The sequence below is a fragment of the Mastigoproctus giganteus genome, chromosome 9 (genome assembly GCF_048544385.1).
Source record: "Mastigoproctus giganteus isolate SK-2022 chromosome 9, ASM4854438v1, whole genome shotgun sequence".
Lineage (NCBI taxonomy): Eukaryota > Metazoa > Arthropoda > Arachnida > Uropygi > Thelyphonidae > Mastigoproctus > Mastigoproctus giganteus.
Window position 1 is genome coordinate 30,826,523 of NC_143583.1, and position 23,282 is coordinate 30,849,804.

General features: G+C 37.6%; 1 protein-coding gene across 5 annotated transcripts in view; it reads left to right on the forward strand.

The window, feature by feature from the left end:
- LOC150080131 (uncharacterized) overlaps positions 1-23,282 on the forward strand; it is a 660,399-nt gene that overhangs the window by 337,374 nt on the left and 299,743 nt on the right. For all 5 annotated transcript variants that reach the window (XM_090382143.1, XM_090382148.1, XM_090382147.1 and 2 more), the window contains exon 14: positions 1,951-2,028. In XM_090382143.1, the coding sequence (XP_090238269.1) occupies positions 1,951-2,028 (78 nt within the window). The remainder of the gene's footprint in view (positions 1-1,950; positions 2,029-23,282) is intronic.

The following is a 23,282-nucleotide window of genomic DNA, read 5'->3' on the forward strand; positions in this document are numbered from 1 at the left end:
TAAATACAGTAAGTTTATTGAACTTTGATTTGAATACATTGGGGGGGGGGGGAAATAAAAAAATTTTTTTTAGATTCTTATAACTTTTAGAAAAGAAAAGGTTAATAGAAAAGATTCTTATAACTTTTTCACTGCTCCTCATATAACACGACATTGTTAGTTGACAATGGACACTGCTCATCGTGGACTGAAGTTATTAGTGGAATCCCTCAGGGCTCAGTGTTGGGTCCATTATTGTTTTCTGTATTTATAAATGATATTGATGATGGTATATCGGGCTTAATGTCCAAGTTTGCAGACGATACAAAGGTTGGCAGGGTTGTCAAGGACACTACTGACACTATGCTGCTGCAACAGGATCTGGAAAGGTTGAGCAGATGGGCTGAGAGGTGGCAAATGAAGTTTAACATTGACAAATGTAAAGTACTACACATGGGAAACAGCAACCCCAGAGCAACGTATCAACTCTGTGGTACTACACTGACAGTGGTAGAGAATGAAAGGGACTTGGGGGTGGTTGTGCAGGCAGATATGAAGTTCTCTGAGCAGTGCAGACGGGCTGCAAGAGTAGCTCATGGAGTATTGTCAATGATATACAGGAATTTTTCCAGCAGGGATAAGGAGGTGATTATTCCATTGTATAAGGCGATGGTCAGGCCACACCTAGAGTACTGTATACAGGTCTGGAGGCCTCATTTCAAGAAGGATGTAGAGCTGCTGGAACGAGTACAGAGAAGGGCAACAAGATTAGTGAATGGAACAAAGGGGTGCTCTTACGAAGAAAGGCTTAAGTTTTGCAAATTACAGTGTCTGGAGACCAGGCACCAGCGAGGTGATCTGATAGAGGTGTATAAAGCCTTGAATGGTTTAAGCATGCTCAATGCTGATGGGATTCTTCCTCTAGCTCAGAAAAATCACCTGAGAGGGCATAAATTCAGATTGAGGAAAGACAGATGTAGGATAGACGTGTGGAAATTTGCCTTTAGCCAGCGGGTGGTTGGTTGTTGGAGCAGACTTCCATCCCTTGTGGTGGAGGTTGATAGCCTAAATAAGTTTAAGGCTCAGCTGGACAGGTATTTTGAACGAACAGAGGGGTGAAGTGGAAGTAGGGTTTTTTTTTTTTTTTTTGGCTGATGCTGCATAAGCTTGCTTTCTTGCATCAAATGCCTCTACTAATGCTAATGCTAATGCTAATTTTTTTATTCTTCATTTGATTTTTCACATCTCGTAATTATCTTAAATAATTTAGTTAATAATGGCATATTGTTTGTATGAGATCCTTGTTATTGTTTCATTCTCATGAATAAAGCAATGACAAAGCATCTCCTATTGACGTTAGATAACCATATTCTTATTTAGTTATTGACTAATAGAAATTGTTGAAATATTGAACACTTAAAACTTTTAATTTCAAACTGTAATTTCTTAAAGAATTGCAGATTATTATCAAATGTTTTGTGGTATTTTCTGTATCTCTTCTTTAATGACTGTAAAGACAGCAGAACTGGTAAGTTATGATGACTTCATTTACGTAGAGTAGAGTTAACTTGGTTACACATTTCTTGTTTGTTGATATTTATGCCTTTAGTACTTATATGCTTAATAGAATATGAATTAGTAAACATTTGGTAAAGATTTAATTTTAGTGTCATAAAGACAGCATTACAGGAATGTAAGTATTCGTGGCTGTCTATTTAAGTTTACTGAATTTATTAAATTTTGATCTGTTAACTAAATTTTTAACTGATTTAAAAATTATTAATTTCTGTAATTCTTTAAGAAATTAAAGGCAAGTTACCTCCACATAGGTTGAAGTGCTCATTATTTCACCAGTTTTCATTTCATGTTATACCTGTGCACCAATGTTGCTAAAAGAATAAGTTACTAGCTGTTTAATGTTAAAATATTTTAATGTAAATTGCAAGTTTAATATTTAATTTTTAATTGTAGGCAGCCTTAGAATCATTAAATGAAGTAGAAAATGAAGGGATAAAGAAACCGCGAGGTCGTCCACCAAAGAAATACAAAGTAAGATAAATTGCATGGAATTGACCTTCTTTTCCATGGTTAGTTTATAAATTATTACTTTTTTTTTTTTTTTTTTTTTATGTTTAAGGTATTTAAGAAATTCTGTTTAGAAAGGATAATGCCAAAGCAGTTAATTAGCAACATACTTGCAGTTAAACTAAAGAGTAACTTTGTATTTACTCAATATACCCCCCCCCCCCTTAATTTTTTTTTTTTTTTTTCCCTGTGAGAAAGGTTTGTGTGTAGGAAATTAGATCTGATATGCACTTTGATATATGAAGCAGCATCCATATTTTTAACATTTAATCCTAGTAAAATGAAATAGCATTACTCACTCATCATCATAACTTATGGATATATTTAAAAATCAACTTTTTAAACCTCTTTTATGGGTTTTCTCTAAAGTTAAAGAAGTTAACCCAGCAGTGAACAATAATGGTGTATGGTTGGCAGAACATAAATTTTCTTTCTTATTTATTTCTGATTATTTTAATTAATAAATTAATAAAATACCAATTAATAATAAAATGTTTGGTATTTATTTTTTTAACTTTTTAATCAAAAAAATCAAAAAGTAACAATTTTTACAACTTGTTTTCAACAAAATAAAACAAAACATAAATGTAAAGCTATTTGTCTCTTCCTTTGTTAATCTTATAAAAATGCCGCATATTCTGGCATATAGGTTGACCTTTGAAGCACAAGAGATCATCTCAAATGTTAAGGTTGGCTTATCTTTCAAGTATAAAATTCTAAAGTTGATTAAAGGTGTGTCCTCAAGATGACTTACAAATACACATTGCTTACCTTTTAAAGGGCACATCCGTAGCAGGTGGGAAGGAGCAGCAGTGCATAGCACACACTTCTTGATTAGACCGGGGTTCGAGCCCGTCACCACCAAATACGGAGGATGCGGAAAGGTCAGGGAATGACCACCACATATCGCGGAGCAATATGGCCTTAGTTGCTAATGCTCCCAAAAACCAAATAACAAACAAAATCTTACCTTTTAAAACCCAAGAATTTGTTTATTTGATCTTTTTAGCAGACAAGAACGATTCATGGAATTCGTCAGGAGTTAATTTTTTGAGAATATCAATTTCTTATAGCAAACAGGCTACCATATTGAAGCATTTTTGTAAGCATAGTACTAAATGACAACAACAAGGAATGTATCTGTGTACATGGCAACAAACTCCTGCATCACAGTAGTCTCCATGTACCTACCTCTGAACAAAGGCACACAGATTATGCTGAATTGGAAAGCCTCATTGATCAGTCGCCACCTACTTCTTTGTATTTTGGGAAAATCATCATCACCCATTGTGGAGAAATTCAACTTATATGCAAAAGAAAGCAACATACAGAAAAACTAATAGACAGAAATAGCATAACATTTTCAAATGATGGAACACAAACTTATGTGCATTTTTCTAACAGGTACTGGATGGAGTTATGCTTTTAGTTAAGAAGAATATTAAATCTAAGGCATCAACTTAGTGTGATGTTGAAGTCAGTTTCATGTGATATAAGCACTGGAAAAACAAAATTGACAGTAGGAGTGTGTTAAGGGCCTAATGACTGTGTTGAGTATACCAAACAGCTATACAGGGAAACATAAATTTTCTTTATGTTAGTATTTAGTATTTGTAACGGCCGTATGGTGCAAGAAAGCCTATGGCTTATGCTGCACCAGCCAAAAAAAAAAAAAAAAAAAATCCGAACAAAACAATGATAAAAACAAAAATTAAATAAATAAATAAATAATAATAATTAATAAATAAATAAAAATAATAAAATGAAATTAAAAATTAAATAAAAAGGAAATTAATCCTATCATCCTATGCGCTTCCCTTACCCGAAAGTACTATCCAGATGACCTTTGAATTTCCCCAAACTGTCGGCCTCTACCACCCATGAAGGCAACTTATTCCAGTAATTTATAACTCGCTGGCTAAAATAAAACTTCCTGCAGTCCAATCTAAACATTTCCCCGCGTAACTTGAATTTATGTCCCCAAGTTCTAGCATCATTTATAATCTTGAAAATTTTGTCCTCATTCATTTTACTGATGCCTCTCAGAGCCTTAAACACCTCAATCAAATCTCCTCTAAGGTGTCTAGTTTCCAAACTCTGCAACCCACATATTCGAAGTCTTTCTTCATAAGGACGCCCTTTTGCCGATCTCACCAGGCGAGTTACCCTTCTTTGCACCCTTTCAAGAAGCTCGATGTCTTTCTTTAGGTGCGGTCTCCATACTTGAACACAGTATTCCAAGTGTGGTCTAACATAGGCCTTATATAATGGGATTATCACGTCCCTATCTCTACTTGCAAAAGTTCGATAGATCATCGATAGGACACCATGGGCCTTCCTTGCAACCTGTTTACAATGCTCAGAGAATTTCATGTCTGACCGTATCGTAACACCCAAGTCCCTTTCCTCCAGTACTGGGTTTAGTTGAACTCCACCAAGTGAATAAGTTATTTTGGGATTACTGTTTCCCAGGTGTAATACCTTACACTTTGTTGGATTAAAGCACAGCTGCCATTTTTCTGACCATTCTTGAAGTCTATCTAGGTCTCTCTGAAGAAGCTCAGCTTGACAGTGATCATTAACTACTCTACCAATTTTAACATCATCTGCAAATTTAGACATCACGCCCTCTATCCCTTCATCAATGTCGTTTATGAAAATTAAAAACAAGAGTGGTCCTAATACTGATCCTTGGGGAACCCCACTTCTTACATCAACCCAATCTGAGGAATAGCCATTTATCACAACCCTCTGCCTCCTTCCCTGAAGCCATCCTTCTATCCATCTAAGGATTTTCCCAGTGATTCCAACCTGTTCCAGCTTATAAAGCAACCGCTCATGTGGGACTGAGTCAAAAGCTTTGCTGAAATCTAAATAAACAATGTCGAAATTATTCCCTAAATCCAGCTCGTGAGTGACCCTTTCGAAATAGCGAACCAGATTTGTTAAACATGATTTTCCCTTTACAAAACCATGCTGAGTATCCTTGAGAATTTCAATTCGATCCAAATGATCCTGAATTCCACCCTTGATCAATGCCTCCATGATTTTCCCTACTGCTGAAGTCAGACTGACAGGTCGATAATTTGCAACTTCACTTTTAGAGCCACCCTTATGTATGGGAGATACATTTGCACTTTTCCAATCCAAGGGAATCTCCCCAGAGTCTAGTGATGCTCGCATAACCAGCCTCAGTGGTTCAATGCACTCGCTTGCCGCCTCTCTCAAGATTATAGGGTATATTCCATCAACTCCAGGAGCCTTACTAGTCTGTAGGCTTGAAAGTTTTTTCATTAAATAATCTTGCGAAATTTCAATATCATTAATTACCTATTTTTTAACTTCGCTCCCACAATTTCCCATTGCCACAAAAGGCTTTTCATTTGTAAATATCGATGCAAAATAACTGTTGAGTTCATCTGCAACGGCAGCTGGTGTATTTATTACTATCCCCTTTCCCTTACGTAAAGGTCCGATCTGGTTTGTCCTGCTCTTCTTGGCATTTATATATGTGAAGAATTCTTTATCCCCCCTCTTTGCTCTGTTTGCTAGTGATTTCTCATAAACTGCCTTTGCCTGTCGAACCTTTTCTGTGGCTCTATTACACATCACCTTGTAGCTGTTATAGGCTTCAGTACTTTTTATTGCTCTGTAACGTTTCCATGCCACCTTTTTCTGCTCAAGTAATGTGGCAACTTCACTATTCATCCAACTTGGAACCCTTCTCGTGGAGTATTTTTTTAATGGTATATACGCATTCAAGGCATCTTTGATTAATGTTTTAAAAGCGTACCACAGTTCAATTGTATTCATTCTCTGCGCGATATCTACCCAGTTAATAGAGGCCATGTAGTACCTTAAGGCATCGTAATTTCCTTTTCTGAAATTAAAACCCATTCCTTTGCCTTTTACTTCTGCTACCTCTCTCGTCATCATCCACCGTAGAACTCCGTGATCACTTCCTGCTACTGGTTCCTCTACTGTCAGCCCTGTTATGTCATCTGATTCATGTGTGATGATGAGATCTAGGATATTCTTTTCTCTAGTACTTTCCCTGACATGTTGACACAAATAACAGTCATCTAGTTGATTTAAAAATTTTGTTCCCCATGTCGAGTTTCCTTCCCATTTACTCCAATCAATTAGAGGCAAATTGAAATCACCCATAATAAGGCATTGACGCTTACTTGCCCATTCCATTTGCATGTAGAGGCTTTTGTCATAGTCTTCACAATCACCTGGTCTGTAGATTACGCCTACTCGCATTGTACCTTTGTTTCCAACTATCTCACACCATACAGACTCTATACTAGCATGTGAAATGTCTGAATCTGGGAAAGCTATCATCGCACTCAGGCTGCTTCTGATAAGAAGCATTACCCCACCACCCCTTCTATCTACTCTATCCTTCCTAAATACATTATACAAGCCGTACTGAAACTCATCATCCCCAATTTCCGGGTGACACCACGTCTCCGTAAGCCCTATTATGTCCGCGTTACTTGTTTTAACCAGCAGTTCGAATTCGCTCATTTTATTGACGACACTTCTAACGTTACTGTATAAACAATTAAGATTTACTGTTCTTGTATATTTAACAACCCTAACACAACCCTTGAAGTTTTTTAGGCTCTCTTCCCTGATATTAGCTACCTGCTCACGTGAAACGTCTTTGCCCCCAGAACATCTAGATAATACGTCCAGTTGGGGTAACAGATAAGAACTCTTAAGGTATGTGCAAGAGTTACATTGACCAATATTATCAGATAAACGCGTGTCAGTATTACCCACATCCCCCCTAACTAGCAGTTTCCCTGAGCCTTTAAGGTATCCTCAATAATACTGGCAAAAACTTTTGCACCACCTTTGTTTAAGTGTATCCCGTCTCTACAAAACAAATTCCTTCTACCTACAAGTGTGGGCCATGCTGATAGAAATTTACCCCCTAAAGCCTTGCAGATTCCTTCAAGTCTTGAGTTAATCCACAAGGCTCTTAACATATAATCCCTCCTATCGTGTCTGGGCAGAATTGCAGACACATAGACATTATGGCCTAGCTCGCGACATTTCTTCAGCATGGTCCTGTATTTTTCCAACAAATCGTCAGATCGTGTACGTTTAATATCGTTTGTCCCCACATGAATAATAATATTTTCTTTACCCCCTTTAAAATCTGACAGTCTGTTGGTGACATCATCAATAGTTGCTCCCGGCAGACATACCCTGGTTCTGCTCCACCTATCTTTATTACAAAAAATATTCCCCGTTTCCCTGACAATGGAGTCTCCTAATAAAACAATGTCCTTTCTAACCAGGGTAGTTTGCACTTGGTTTTTCTGTTTTGAGGCTCGAATCGGGTGTGCATCACTTGGTAGATTGCTGGAGTTTTGAGTCCCTGACGAGCTCCCAGAAGCATTATTTTCGAGGGCAAGCACTCGTTTTTTCAGGGACTCAAATTGTTCCATCAGTGCACCAAATTGTAATTTAAGATCGGTGCACTCCTTACATCGATCACAAAGAAAAGAATCCCCAGGTGAGGTAGGATTAGTCACCAGGTCGACCTTGGAAAACATTCCACAGGTTCCACAACGGATTAAATCATGACTCACCCGTAAATCGCCATCTGCTATTTCCCTGTGACTCACGATACCCTGTGACCTGTTTAAGGCAGATCTCGTAACAACCATTATAAAATTAAATAAATATCAATGAAAGTAACTTTAAAAAATTATATCTATAATATTATTAAAATCAAACAGTTACAGGAAAACCTATAACAAAATAATCCAACAATATTTAAATAAATCAAATATTTAAAAGCACTATCCAAAAGTAAACCACTTAACTGAGGAGCCCTGTCTAAGCGCGTCCGCTCACCTCGAATGCCAACGTACTAATTGTGAGACATTGTGATTTGCTGGCCCACTGTCAGAATGTCTCATAATGGGGGATTTTAACTTAATAATGTTTACTGGAATTTGTGTGTTTGTCACTCGTATACTAGCAAAGTTTTATTGGATTTCTTGCATGACTGTTTTCTACAGCAGCATATTAGAGAGCAACAAGAAGAAGCAGTACTCTTGATATGGTTGTCAGCAGTGATTCTTCAGGCATTAAGAATCTGCAGGTAAAAGACCCACTGGGTGATAGTGAACACAGTGCACTAAGTGGAATTTAATTAAAGACATAACTACTGTCGAGGGTAAAGGGAAAGGTTTTTGCTTTCATAAGGTTGACATGTGATATGATATGCATTTTCATATATGCAGCAGCATCCATATTTTTAAACATTTAATCCCAGTAAAATCAAATAGCACTCACTCATCATCATGACTTATGTATATAATTAAAAATCAACCTTTTAAACCTCCTTTATAGGTTTTCTCTAAAGTTAAAGTTAACCCAACAGAGGTAACAATAATGGTGTAGAGTTGGCAGAACATAAATTTTCTTTCTTATTTATTTCTGATTTTTTTTAAATTAATAAATTAATAAAATACCAATTAATAATATGAGACTACAGAGGTCTCGTACAATTTTAAATTCTATATAATGGAACCAACTGATGATGTTATCAAAAGCAAATTCTAAATGAGAAGTATTCAGGAAAGCCAAAGAAACTACTAGGCTTTTCATACCAACAAAGAGGCTTAGACCTGTTCAAAGCTTAGAGCTAAATGGATGTCAGATGAACTATTGAGACATATGGCAGAAAAGAAAAGTGCATGGGATGCATATAGATTATCAGGTGATACTGAAGACTATGGCAGATATAAATTAGTCTGTAATCAAGTTACAGAGGAGGTAATAGTAGTAGTAGAAGAAATGGAGGCATGTGATGCAAGAAAGCAAGCGTATGAGTTTATCTGACATCAGCCAAAAAAAACACCAATTCCACACATGCATTCCCTCTAAAAGTTTGTCCAGTTCCTCCTTGAATTTATTTAAGCTATCAACTTCCACAACGACAGATGAAAGTTTGTTGCAGCAATTAACCACCCACTGGCTAAAGGCAAATTTCCGCACATCTATTCTAAACTGTTTTTCCTCGATTTTAATTTAACCCCCCCCCCCCAGGTTCGTAATCCGAGCAAGCAGAAGAATCCCATCAGAATTCAGTGTACTCAACTAATTCAAGGCCCTATACACTTCACTCAAATCACCTTGCGGGTGCTTAGGCTCCAGCCCCTACAATTTGCAGAAATTAAGCCTTTCTTGGTAAGAGTATCCCTTCATTCCCCTCACCAATCTTGTTGCCCTTCTCTGTACATGCTCAAGCAACTCAACATCCTTCCCTAAAATGAGGATGCCTTCCTAAAATGAGGATGAGTATTAGGTACTCAAGGCGTGGCCTAACCATTGCCTTATATAAAGGGACACTCATCTCCTTTTCCCTACCAGCAAAATTCCTGTATATCAGGGTTTCTTAACCAGGGGTCCGTGGAAGGATTTCGGGGGGTCTGTGAGCTTGGATGGGAAAAAAATCAACTCATTAATTTCCTTCACTTATGAATGTACGTAATAAATTACAATTGTATTAGCTGTATCTGTAGTCACCAATAGAAATAACAGATATTTTCATATCATATTATAGTTATTGCATATCTCGAAAAATCACTTACGCTCATCGTTACTTTGAAATTACGGCAGTTATTAGACCTGTCGCTAGATCGCACTTTATTGCAGTCCTGCTGTGGACAGACTATCGTGCGACATAGTTGGCAAACTATCCGGCAAATCAGCGCCTAGTAGGCAACTTTTAACATGAATAGACACGCTGGCTACGAGTGTAAACCAGGTATGTTCAAACACGTCCTACGGTTTAGATAACAGTTGAAGTGTGTAATTTAACCTTTTCGCTACTATGTGCATGTATACCAGTCCAACGGCGAAGGCCCCTGAAGTGCTACAGGTGTGTCTGTCGACGCATACATTCGTATATATCTTTCTTAGTTGCTAATATTGCATTAATTATTTAACATTTGTTACAGACCAAATTTAAGTTGAAATGTCGAAGGAAAGGAAGTATGATGAAAACTATGTATTATTTGGTTTCACTTGCATTTATGAACTTGACGGGACTCAAATACCACAGTGTTTTTTGTGTGGAAAAATTCTTGCGAATGGAAATATGAAGCCAGCAAAACTGAAAGACCATCTCAAGTCTGTGCATGCTGAAAATGCATCTAAAGGTGCTGGTTTTTTTTGTGCGAAAAAATCTCAATTCGAAAAAGCAAGGACACTTCCAAAACTTGGATTTGCCATTTCACGAAAACCTTTTCTTGAAGCATCCTATAAAGTTGCTTACCGGATTACCAAGCAAAAGAAGCCCCACACTATTGGAGAGACTTAGGTAAAGCCATGTGCACTGGAAATGGTCGAAGTGGTCTGTGGTCTGGAACAGAGAAAAAAACTGGAAGCTGTTCCCTTGTCAAATGATGTAATACATTATAGAATAGTTGATATGTCTTTTAATATTTTGAAGCAGGTCATCGAGGAAATGGCAGCCTCGCCATTCCCCTTCGGTATGCAATTGGATAAAACTACAGACATTTCTCAATGTAGCCAGCTCCTTGTTTTTGTTCACTATGTGCATGCTGATGCCATCAAAGAAGAATTCTTATTCTGTGAGTCTCTTTTGGAAACTACAAAGGTTGTCGACGTTTCCAAAATGGTAAAAAGTTTTTTTTTACAAATGAAACTTTGAATGAAAGGAAAACTTCATTCTCTTTGCACTGATGGAGCTCCTGCGATGCTTGGTATTTACATCTGGTTTTGCTACTTTAGTGAAAAAAGAAGCTCCTCAAGTCATTGTCACTCATTGCTTTTTACACATACATGCACTGGCAACAAAGACTCTTCCAACAACCCCAAAAGAAGTATTGTCAACAGCCATAAAAGTTATCAACTTTATCAAAATAAGTTCTCTGAATCATTGTATTTTTAAAAGATTTTGTCAAGAAATGGGAGCAGAATATGAAGTGCTTTGCTACCACACAGAAGTGTATTGGCTTTCAAGAGGACAAGTCTTGAAGCGCTTGTTCGAACTAAGGGCAGAAGTTTCACTTTTCTGGAAGAAAGTGAAAACCCACTCTTGGAACATTTTGAAAGGAAGGATTTTATCCATTGGTTGGCTTACTGGCAGATATTTTTCACCATATGAATGAGATAAATCTTTTCATTCAAGGTCACGAAATCACCATTATGGATACAACTGAAATATTACAAGCTTTCTTGACTAAGTTACCAATATGGAAGAAGAGAGTAGAGACCGACATTCTTGCAAACTTTCCACTGTTGCAGGAAGTGCTTTACCAAGATGTGGTTGAAATGCAAACTTCTCTCTCAATTTTTTTGAAAAGAGATATCTGCGAACACTTGAAAACATTACAGAACTCTTTTAAAAGTTATTTCTATCTTGATGTCATGAAAATTGAACCATGGATCCGAAATCCTTTTCTTTCTGATATAAACTGTATCGAAGATGTTGACTTAACCAAAGATGAACTCATTGATCTTAGGTCAAAAAACTTACTACGATTGGAGTTTACCTCGAAAAGCCTTGGAGAATTCTGGTGTTCCCTGAGAGAAGCCTATCCTCATCTTGTAAAGCGAGCTATGGAAGCTTTGATACCATTTGCAACAATATATCTGTGCAAATCGGGATTTCCAGCACTTGTAACAATGAAAACAAAAAATCGAAATCGATTATATGTCCAACATTACATGCATGTTGCCTTGTCAAATACCACACCACAGTTTAATTTTCTTATTCAAGATAAACAACAACAGTCTTCACACTGATATGTCCTTAAAAAATAAAATTTAACTTCAACTTTCCTATATTTTAAATGTATTGTATTATTATTCAATGTGTTAAGAAAGAAACACATATATTACTGTATAGTGCTTTTTTTAATTTTGGTAACTATTTCATTAAATTGGTTTTTTTGTAATTTTGCATTTAAAAACATTATTCTGAGAAGGGGTCCATGGCATTCACCTGACTGGCAAAGGGGTCTGTGGAACTAAGAAGGTTAAGAACCCCCTGCTGTATATCATTGACAAAACCCCATGACCTGCCCTGGCAGTCTGTCTGCATTGCTTAGAAAACTTCAAATTGACTGCACGGTTATTCGCAGATATTTTTCATTTTCTACCACCCTAAGTGTAGTACCACACAGTTGGTATGTTTCTCTGGGATTACTTCTTCCCATATGCAGTACTTTGCATTTGTAAATGTTAAAGTTCAGTTGCCACTTCTCAGCCCATCTGCCCAAATTTTCTAGATCCTTTTGCGGTAGCACAATGCCATTACTGTCTTTAACAACCCTGCCAACCTTTGTATCAACTTCAAACGTCATTAAGGCTGATATAAATTTATCAATATCATTGATAAATATACAAAACAACAGTGGGCTCAACACTGAACTCTGGGGGACCTCCACTAATAACATTAGTCCACATTGGGCAAGCTAAGACAGATTATAGAAAGTCTCTGGCAAAGAATGCAAAGAAAAACAGAAAAGACTTCTATACTTATATTTACAGTAGTAGGGAAGGGTTTGAATCACATTGGGCCACTTGAGGTCTCTGGGTTAATTGTTGGTAACCCTGCTCAGGTTGTGGACAAATTGAATAGGTATTTTGCATATACATTCAAACATGAGGAATTCTTTAGGGTAGGGGATGCCAGAAGTTTATCAGACTTTAACAAGGAGCTAAATGACTGTGATGACTGAAAGGAAAGTTGAATTATTGAGGATGGACATAAAAAATATACCTGGGATTTATCCATCTGTCATCTTAATTATATTAAGGGAGGCAGCAAAATAGGTAAGCAGACCCTTAGCCAGAATTATGAGAGCATCCTTGGATTCAGAGGAGGGCCCTTTAGACTGGAGAAGTGTGAATATATCCCCATTTCACAAATGGGTTTTAAAAAGTGACATGACCCGTTAGCTTAACATCTGTTCCAGGGAAAATAATGGAATCAACTGGTTAAAGAAGTAATGCAAGACCATTTGGACAGGCATGCAACCATACTTCAATCACAGTACGGTTTGTCACGGGGCGGTCTTGTCTAGCCAGTCTGATATGTTACTATGATGCCGTGACCAAGGAACTGAATGCAAAAAATAATTTTGATTTCATATACTTGGATTTCAGGAAGACTTTTGACACTGTTGCACATAAAAGATTGCTATGAAAACTGGAGCAATGTGGCATTAAGGGCAAGTTACTGCTATGGATAAAGGAATCGTTAAATGGAAGAAGACAGAGAGTGGTTATCAATGGGCACTATTGTTCTTGGACTAATGGGGAACTCCACTAATAGCATTAATCCGTGCTGGTTCCATTGTTGTTTTCAATATTTATCAATGATATTGGATAAGGTATATCAAGCTCAGTCAAAATTTGCAGATGATACAAAGGTTGGCATGGTTGTTAATAACAGTAATGACAGTATGCTGCTGCAACAGGATCTGGAAAAGTGGGGCAGATGGGCTGAGAAGCGGCAACTGAAGTTTAACATTGACAAATGCAAAGTACTGCATATGGGTAGCAGTAATCCCAGAGTAACATATCAACTGGGTGGTGTTACCCTCAGAGTATTGGAGAATGAAAAAGACCTGGAGGTAATTGTGCAGTCAGATGAAATTCTCTGGGCAGTGCAGACATACTCCCAGGACAGCTCGTGGGGTTTTTTCAATAATATACAGAAACTTTGCTAGCTGTATCAGGATCTGAAATGCCTCACTTTAGGAAGGATGTAGATCTGCTGGAACAGGAGCAGAATAGAGCAACCAGATTGGTGAATGGAACAGAAGGGTACTCTTACCTGGAAAGGCTCCAGTTCTTCAAATTGCAGTGTCTCGTGACCAGGCACCTGCAGGGAGATCTGATTGAGGTGTTTAAAGCCTTGACTGGATTGAGTAAGCTGAATATTAATGGTATTCCTCCCCTTGCTGAGACTATACACACAAGGAGGTGCATAAATTCAATTGACAAAGGATGGGTGCAGGATAGGTGTTCAGAAGTTTACCAGAATATCTGCAATACAGTTTATTCTCAAGCCTTTCAAAAGTATAAAAACAGAGAGAAGAACACAATCTAAATTTCTCCACTTCACATTCTGAACCACACAACTTCTGACAATATTGGAACTGCAAAGAGCACTAGCTTAGTCAAAAAAATTTTTTTCCTCTAGGTAGAGGAAAAAATCACTATCTGTTTATTACTGTTATACTACAGACTATATTATAGAAAATGATTTCCTAGATAAATGGCCTAGATATAGTCCTTGCTGATCCATAGCCCAGTAAAGATCCGACAAATCCAACTGATTATCATCCCATTGCCCAGGAAAAAATTATGGAAAAGATGATCAATGCAAGAATGATGTGGTAGTTGGAGTCTCAAAATGGAGTCCATTGATGTTCTCTGAATCTACATGCAATGTGGGTTCAGAGCACTTAAATCAACATGGCCAGTTTTAGGGGCAATAGAGCGGTGGCCCCACAAGTTGCCAAAAATTCACTGACATGCTATAAATCTCAAGTTATGATGTGAAGCCAATCTTACATTCCAATTCAAGCAATTCGGAAGGGTTCGAATTTCATTTATTGTGCATTCAAATGAATAAATAATATATTTAATTCTATTCTTTAGGGGCTCTCATACATTGTTTCTTTTTTAAAATAAAAAAGTAAGTATTTTTCAGTTAATAATAAAAATATAATGCATAAACTTAGTAGGAAGTTGGAAAGGGTGCACCAAAAAATCTCACACAGGGCGCTGAGAGATTGCTACTGTAAATTGAAATAGATCTAAATATATCATACATATATTTCATATTTTATTTTCCTACATTAAATTGGTGTGAAGGAAAATAACATAACACAATGCTTTCATAAGGAAAGAACACCTAATCATAGTTTGTTTTGATGTAGTGAAATAATGTGATACCATGTGATGCTGTTTCAGAATACTAAGAGACAAACAATTTTGGACTGAGAGGACAACTATCACTGCATCTGGAACTTATTACAAAACTGAACCTTTGAAGTTCAAATTCAGATTACACTATCCAAGCTATTCTACCAGAAAGAGGGAGTACTTCAAGGATCTATTTTTAGTACAACCCTGTTTGCTATATAGATAAATTATGTTATGGAGCAGATACCAAATACAGTAGTCTGTGCTCTATATGTAGATGATTTCAACCTATCTTACCATTACCAAAATGTGCAAGATGTCAAAAGGCAAATGCAAGGAGCCATCAATAAAATCAGCACATAGGCCAGAAACAATCATTTGAAACTTTCTGTGCATACTCTTGGATATCTTGGATTGAATATCTGATTGGATACCCTAACACAAAGGCAAAGGAACTGGATACAAACATTAATTTTGACGTCATATACTTAAATTTCAGAAAAGCTCTTAATACTGTTGTACATAAAAGAATTCTGTACAAATTGGAGCAGTGTGGCATTATGGTCAAGTTATGAAGGGGTGGTTTAGTGGGAGAAGACAGAGAGTTGTTATTAGTGGAGTCCCCCCCCAGTGTTTATTGCTGGACTCATTGTTGTTTTCACTATTTATTAATGATATGATGGATGAAATCATATCAGGGTATGCAACTGCAACAAGATCTAGACAAATTAGGCAGCCAACTGAAAATTGGCAATTTCAAGTTTGAATTGACAAATACAAGGTACCTCATATGGGCAGCAGTAATCTCAAATTAATATACTAGCTGTGGAGTAACACTAGTAGAGAATGAACTAGATCTGGAAATAACTGCACAGTCAGATAAAAAGTTCTTGTGCAGTTCAGACAGGCTGCCAAGCTAGCCCATGGGATTTTGTCAATGATAAATAGGAATTTTTCCAGTAGGGATAATGATGTCATTATTCCCTTGGATAAGGCAATGGTTAGGTTAAGTCGCATCTTGAGTATGCATACAGGTCGTCTAGCAGTCTCATTTATGGAAGGATGTGGATCTTTTGGAGTGGGTGCAGAGAAAAGACTAATGAGGGGAACAAAAGGGTGCTCTTACTAGGAAATGAGCATTAGCATTAGTAGAGGCATATGATGCAAGCTTTCTGAAAAATGGCAACACAGAACACGAGTAAGCTCAGGAGCACAGGTTATGAGAACAAGTGGAGAAATAATATAATGAGCAACAGCTTGGAAAGCAAGGCAGTGGAGATTTCCAGGACTGCTGGGAGCCATAGTGGAACAAATAAATACATGGGCTGTGTTAGGGTAACTAAGAGTAGAAACGGTGTACGTATACTTGCATGTACACCAATGCTAGGAGTAGAGTTAATAAATTTGATGAGCTTGAAGTGCTATTCAAGACATCAAAGGCAGACATTATATTGGAATTTGAGGAGTACAATGTATACAGAAAGGATAGGAAGGGAGGAGGGATTATGCTGTTAGTTAAGAAACATAAAATCTAAGGAAGTGCATCCAATTGATGTTGGTGGACAATGCAATGTTGAGTCTGTTTGGTGTGACATAAGCACTGGGAAATGAAAAATGAGAGTAGGTGTGTGTGTTATAGGTCTAACGAATCTGATGAGTATAATGAGAAATTGTGCAGAGAAATAGAGTGGGCCAGTAAATCAGAATCTTATAATGGGTGCTTTTAACTTTCCAGATATTGACTGAAATTTCTTGGTTGGTCACTCGCACACTAGCAAGACTTTTTTGGATTTATTGGATGACTGTTTCTGCAGCAACATGTTCGAGAGGTAACCAGAGGGAGTAATACTGTTGATCTGATTATCAGCAATGATTATTCATGCATTAAAAATTTGCAGATAAAGGAACCACTGGGTGACATTGATCACAGTGTACTGAGGTGAGAATTATTTAAGGTGTAACAACCAATTAAGGCTAAAGGGAAGGGCTTTTGCTTTTATAAAGGTGACTACATGGGTTTCAGATAGTTTTTAAATTCTGTACAGTGGGATCAACTGATGATGTTCCAATCTTGAATTCTAAATGGGAAGCCTTCACAGACTTAATTTTGGAGGCTACTAGGCTTTTCATTCCAACTAAGAAATACTGTTGAAGGTTTAGGCCTAAATGGATGTCAGATGAACTAATGAGGCTTGTGATAGAAAAGAAAAATGTATGGAACGCATTTAAAATATCAGGTGACACAGAAGCCTATGGCAGATATAAACTAGTCTGTTATCAAGCCACAAAGGAGGTCAGGCAGGTGAATGCAGATTACGAGAAATCTTTGGCAAAGTATGCAAAGAAAGAAAAACAGTAAAGAGTTCTTTACTTATGTAAATTGTAGAAGGAAAGGGATGAATCATATTGGACCACTTAACATAGATGGGTCGACTATTGATGATTATGCACAGGTAGCTGATAAACAAAATGTGTATTTTGCATCTACATTCACACATGAGGAGTTATTCAATGAGGGGAATGCCAGAAGTTTATCAAACTCTAACAGGGAGCTAAGTGATTTTATAATAACTGAGAGCAAAGTGGAGGGTAAATTGTTGAAGTTAAACATAAGGAAGCCACCTGTGGTGGACGGGATCTATCCAGTTATATTAAAGGAGGCAGAAAAGGAAGTAAGGAAACCCTTAGCCATAATTATGAGAGCTTCTTTGGACTCAGGGGAGGTCCCCATCGACTGGAGGTGTGCAAATGTATCACCAATTCACAAACGGGGGTTCAAAAGTCTATAGTTACACAGGTAACTATAGACCTGTTAGTTTAACTTGTATTCCGGGGAAAATAATGAAATCACTGGTTAAAGAAGCAGTACAGGATCATCTAGACAAGACTGCAGCAATAGTTAAGACACAGCATGGGTTCATTAAAGGGAGGTCTTTTCTGACCAATTTGATTGGATACTATGATGTGGTCACAAAAGAACTGAATGCCAAAAATAATTTTGATATCATATACTTGGATTTCAAGAAAGCTTTTGATACTGTTGCACATGGAAGAATGCTGTACAAATTGGAAAGGTATGTTAAAGGTAAGTTGCTACAATGGATAAAGGAATTGTTGACTGAGAGACGACAGAAAGTGGTAATCAATGGACACTGCTCTTTGTGGACAAATGTTACTAGTGCAGTTCACCAGGGTTCAGTGTTGGGCTCATTGTTGTTTTGTATATTTATCAGTTATATCGATGAAGGTATATCAGGTTTAATGTCCAAGTTTGCAGATGACACAAAGGTTGGCAGGGTTGTTAGTAACAGTAGACAGTATGCTACTCCAACTGGATCTAGATAAGTTGGGTAAATGGGCTGAGAAGTGGCAACTGAAGTTTAAATTGACAAATGCAAAGTACTACATACGGGTAGCAATTACTGAAGAAAAACGTACCAGCTGTGTGATACTACACTCAGGGAAGTGGAAATGTGAAAAAGACCTGGGTAATTGTGCAGTCAAATATGAAGTTTGCTGAGCAGTGCAGAGAGGCTGCCAGGACAGGTCATGGAGTCTTGTCAATGATATATAGGAATTTTGCTAGCAGGGCCAGGGAGATGATTATCCCGTTATAGATGGCAATGGTCAGGCCATACCTAGAGTACTGTGTACAGGTCTGAGGCCTCATTTTAGGAAGGATGTAGAGTTGCTAGAACGGGTACAAAGAAAGGCAACAAGATTGGTGAGGGGAACAAAGGGGTGCTCTTATGAAGAAAGGTTAAGTTCTGCAAATTGCAGTGCCTGGAGAGTAGGCACCTGTGAAGTGATCTGATTGAGGTGTTATAAGGCCTTGAATGGATTGAGCAAGCTGAATGCTGATGGGATTCTTCCTCTTGCCTAGATTAAGAACCTGATAGGGGCACGATTCAAATTGAGGAAAGACAGTTGTAGAATAAATGTATGGAAATTTGACTTTAGCTAGCTGTAGTTTATTTGTGAAAGAAACTTCCATCTTTTGTTGTGGAAGTTGAAAGACTAAATAAATTTAAGGCTTAGCTGGACAGGCTTTTTGAATGAACGGAGGGGTGAAATGAGAGGGTTTTTTTTTTTTTTTTTGGCCTTTCTGCATAAGCTTGCTTTCTTGTATCGTATACCTCTACTAATGCCATCAGAACCTGGAGCTTTCTTAGCATCAAGATTGTTCAAAATTCTTTGGACATTCTTTTGACAGAAGACCACAGGAGGAACTGAGTGAACTGTACTTTGAATGGTAGGAGGTGGTTTGCATAAATCATCAATACACTAGTTAGAATAAAAGTATAATTCTAGTATGTCAGCTTTACCTTTTGTTAAGGTGGCAATAGAAATATCTGGTTTTGGTTGATGTGGGAATAAAGATGGGCAAAATTTGTAGGCAATAGCTTTAGCAAGAGACCAAAGTGCTTGACGACCAGTTTGATAGAATGCAAGTTTTTCTACTCTTAGCTTGCTTGAAATCTAGTTTGGACTGATTAATAACTGTTTTACAGTTGTTGTGAGCTTTGGTGTAGGCAGAAAATTAATCTGGAGGTTTTGATACAAGCCAATTGCAATAGGCAACATTTTTATCATGAACAGCCTTGGCACATTTATTGGAAAACTAAGATTTAGGTAAAGGATGAGATTTTAAGGTGGAGTATGGAATAAAGGATTTGATCCATCCAAGAATAATTTCACTGACATAATCTGAGAAAAGTTTGACATCAGAAGATTTGAAACAGTAATCTTTCTCTTCTTCTTTTCCTTGATTAGACCGTCACCAAGTTGTGATCTGAGGTGCCTAGAGGATCACTCACTCCAAGCATGTTGGCTGTGTGGTTAGGATCGGTAGGTCAATTGTGGTAGGCAAATGAACAATCTGTGCAAGGTTATTATAATTGCAAAAGCCTCCAAATCTTGACCAGCTGGGTCTGTGTGAATAGAAAACGGAAGCCAGCTGGAGTTATGAACATTAAAATCACCAAGGAAAATTACCTCATTGCTAGGAAAGTTGGACTAGAGAAAGTCTAAGAGTTCAAAGAGTGAAAGTCTAAGAGTTCAAAGTGATTAGTAGAGTTGGGAGAATGATAGAGATAATAGATGAATTTGACAGAATGTGGTAGAGACATTTTAAGCCAGAGAATATCGAAAAAAGACAGTTGCCACCTTAGTAGCAAAAGGAATCATGTAGTGAATAATTTGGTCAATTTAGATGAGCAGTGGTTGAATCGACTGGTATCTGGGATTCTGTCAAAAAAAAAGTACATGGGGTTTGCACTGTAAGTGGAAGTGAATATCATTGAGATTGGAACTGAGACCACACATTTGTGAAATGAATGAGGAAGTGATTTTGGAGATTTAAATGTTTTCGCAGATAATTTGTTCTATTAGTTTGAGAATTCATGATGTATTCAGTAGTAAGAAAAAGTGGGGAGGATATGCTGTATGAAGTAATGAAATTTTTGGATATGGCATACACATTGTAAGAATATACCCAGCTCCTTGATATATGACGTGGCTTCAACAGTGCCCCAACTTACACGCTACTAGTCTCCATTCAATCACTATCTGGCAGAGTAGAGGCAGCGAGAAGTGAGATTATACACTAGCTGATCTGGAAGCCTCCTAGAAAGTTACCAATGGGTTCGGTCCATTGGACAATCTAGTGGACAATCCAGCCTGCAAATACCATTTTAGAGCGGTACCCTTAAAATGTAATAAAGACTGAATCTCTCCATTATGTTCAACATAACAGCAAAGGACATCAGTGATTACTGTGGTGGAAGAGATGGGGGGGGGGGGTTTGCCGGAGCTTTGCTCTGGAGACTGAACATGGGTTCCATCCTTTCAAGCCTCCAGTAAGCAAAGTGGTGGTATTGCACCAGTTGATGAGAGTCATCTACCACCTAGTATTGCCTGGTAACACAGAAGGGCAGCATTCCTCTGTTTAGTGTAGGCACCACACCTCGATCCCCTTACATTGGTTCACACCTAGGTGGTCACCTTCAGTATACTAGGTGCTGTATTTGATAACTTGCTCTTGGGGGTTATACCCAGAGTTGATATACACTTGATATAGATGTAGGAAAGGAAAGGAAAAAACTGACTCGAGTAAATAATACAAAGGTCTTTGAAATAACAGAGGAGGAGAAAAAGCAGTATGTACTGGAACTTAAGAACAAGTTTGAGCTTCTGCAGACTGCTCAGGACCAAGATATCGACGAGGAATATTACAACTTTCTGAAAGTGATAAAGCCCAAGAAACCTATAGGGAAACAGAAATCCAAAGAAGAAAAAATTAGTCAAGAAACACTTGTCATGATGAACCAAAGACGACAAATGAAGAGCAAGAAAAACACTGACAGGGAGAAAATTGAGTATACTGAGTTATGCAAAGCCATTAGAAAGAGACTCAGAGAGGACATAAGAAGATTTAACACAAGAAAAGTAGAACAAGCATTAAGGGAAAACAAAGGATTTAAATCAGCAGCCATGAGCAGTAATACAGAAAGACAAATGATACTGAAACTGAAGAATAGCGATGGTGTACTTATAAACAGCAGAGAAGGCATAATTCAAATAGCAGAAGTCTACTATAGAGAATTATACAAGGAGCGAGGGAATGATACCAGCAGTGGGGAACATGGATTGCAAAGTAGCAACACATACGACATACCCGATATTCTTCCTGATGAGGTAGAACATGCATTGAAGAAAATGAAGAATCGGAAAGCCCCGGGGGAAGATGAAGTTACTGTAGAGTTGTTAAAATTGGGAGGAAGAGACATAACACAAAAACTGGCAAGGCTCTTCACAAAGTGCATTAGAAAAGGTGTGATGCCTAAGCAGTGGAATAATGCAATCATAGTTTTGCTGCATAAGAAAGGAGATAAATCAGAAATTGGAAATTATAGACCAATTAGCTTGTTATCCCATATCTACAAGTTGTTCACAAGGGTCATTACTAACAGATTAGAAAGAATACTTGATGAGAATCAACCGAAAGAGCAAGCTGGCTTTAGGACAGGATTCCCAACTATGGATCACCTTCACGTAATATCACAGCTAATGGAGAAAACAAATGAATATAAAACACCATTATGCCTGGCATTTGACTCCATACAGCATAAGGCAATGTTTCAGGCACTGGAAAGACAAGGCATAGATACTCCATATATTATGATTTTGAAGAAAATATATGAGAGTGCTACATCCTTTATTAGACTAGACAAAGACAGTAGCAAATTTAAAATCGAGAAAGGAGTTCGACAAGGAGACACAATATCTCCGAAGCTGTTTACTGCTGCCCTTGAGGAAGCTTTCAGAAGATTAGACTGGTCGCAGAAAGGAGTCAATGTGAACGGAGAGTACCTAAACCATTTACGATTTGCAGATGACATTGTGGTCATAAGCCACGATCCCAAAGAATTAGAGGAAAATCTTAATCAGTTATGCACAGTTAGTAAGGATTTTGGACTAAAGATGAATATGGCTAAAACAAAAGTAATGATGAACAAGTATGCCACGGAAAGGGAAATAATGATTGAATGAGCAGTAATTGAAAAGGTGGAGTCATATACTTATCTGGGACAAGTTATTAGCTGTAATAATGATAAATGGCTGGAAGTCAAGAGAAGAATAAATTTTGGATGGATAGCATTCAGGAAATATAGTCACATACTGAAGAGCAATATCCCAGTTTGTCTGAAACGTAAAATAATGAACCAATGTATACTCCCCACCATGACTTATGGAAGTGAAACTTGGGCACTCACCAAAAGAATGGAAGAGAAGCTAAGAACTACACAGCGAAGAATGGAACGAATTATATTGGGAATCAGACTGTTAGATAAGAAGAGAAACGCATGGATTAGGCAGCAAACTCAAGTAAAGGACATTCTTATCAAAACTAAAGAACTAAAATGGTCTTGGGCAGGACACATAGCTCGAAGACATGATGACAGATGGACTAAGAAAATAACAGAATGGTACCCAAGAGGAGCTAGAAGAAAACCTGGAAGACAAAGGCAGAGATGGATAGATGAAATTCATGAGTCTTTGAGTAGTAAATGGATGGCCAGTGCTCAAAACAGAAGGAACTGGAAAGTTGCTGGAGAGGCCTTCATCCTGCAGTGGATTGAAAATGGCTGATGATGACCCAGAGTTACTAACAGTCCCACCATCATGAAGGTGCAAGTAAAGGATTTGGCTGTCACAGATCGACCAGACTTCACCAAATTTAGATGAGTGTCACCTGAATATCAATTCAATCAGCATTT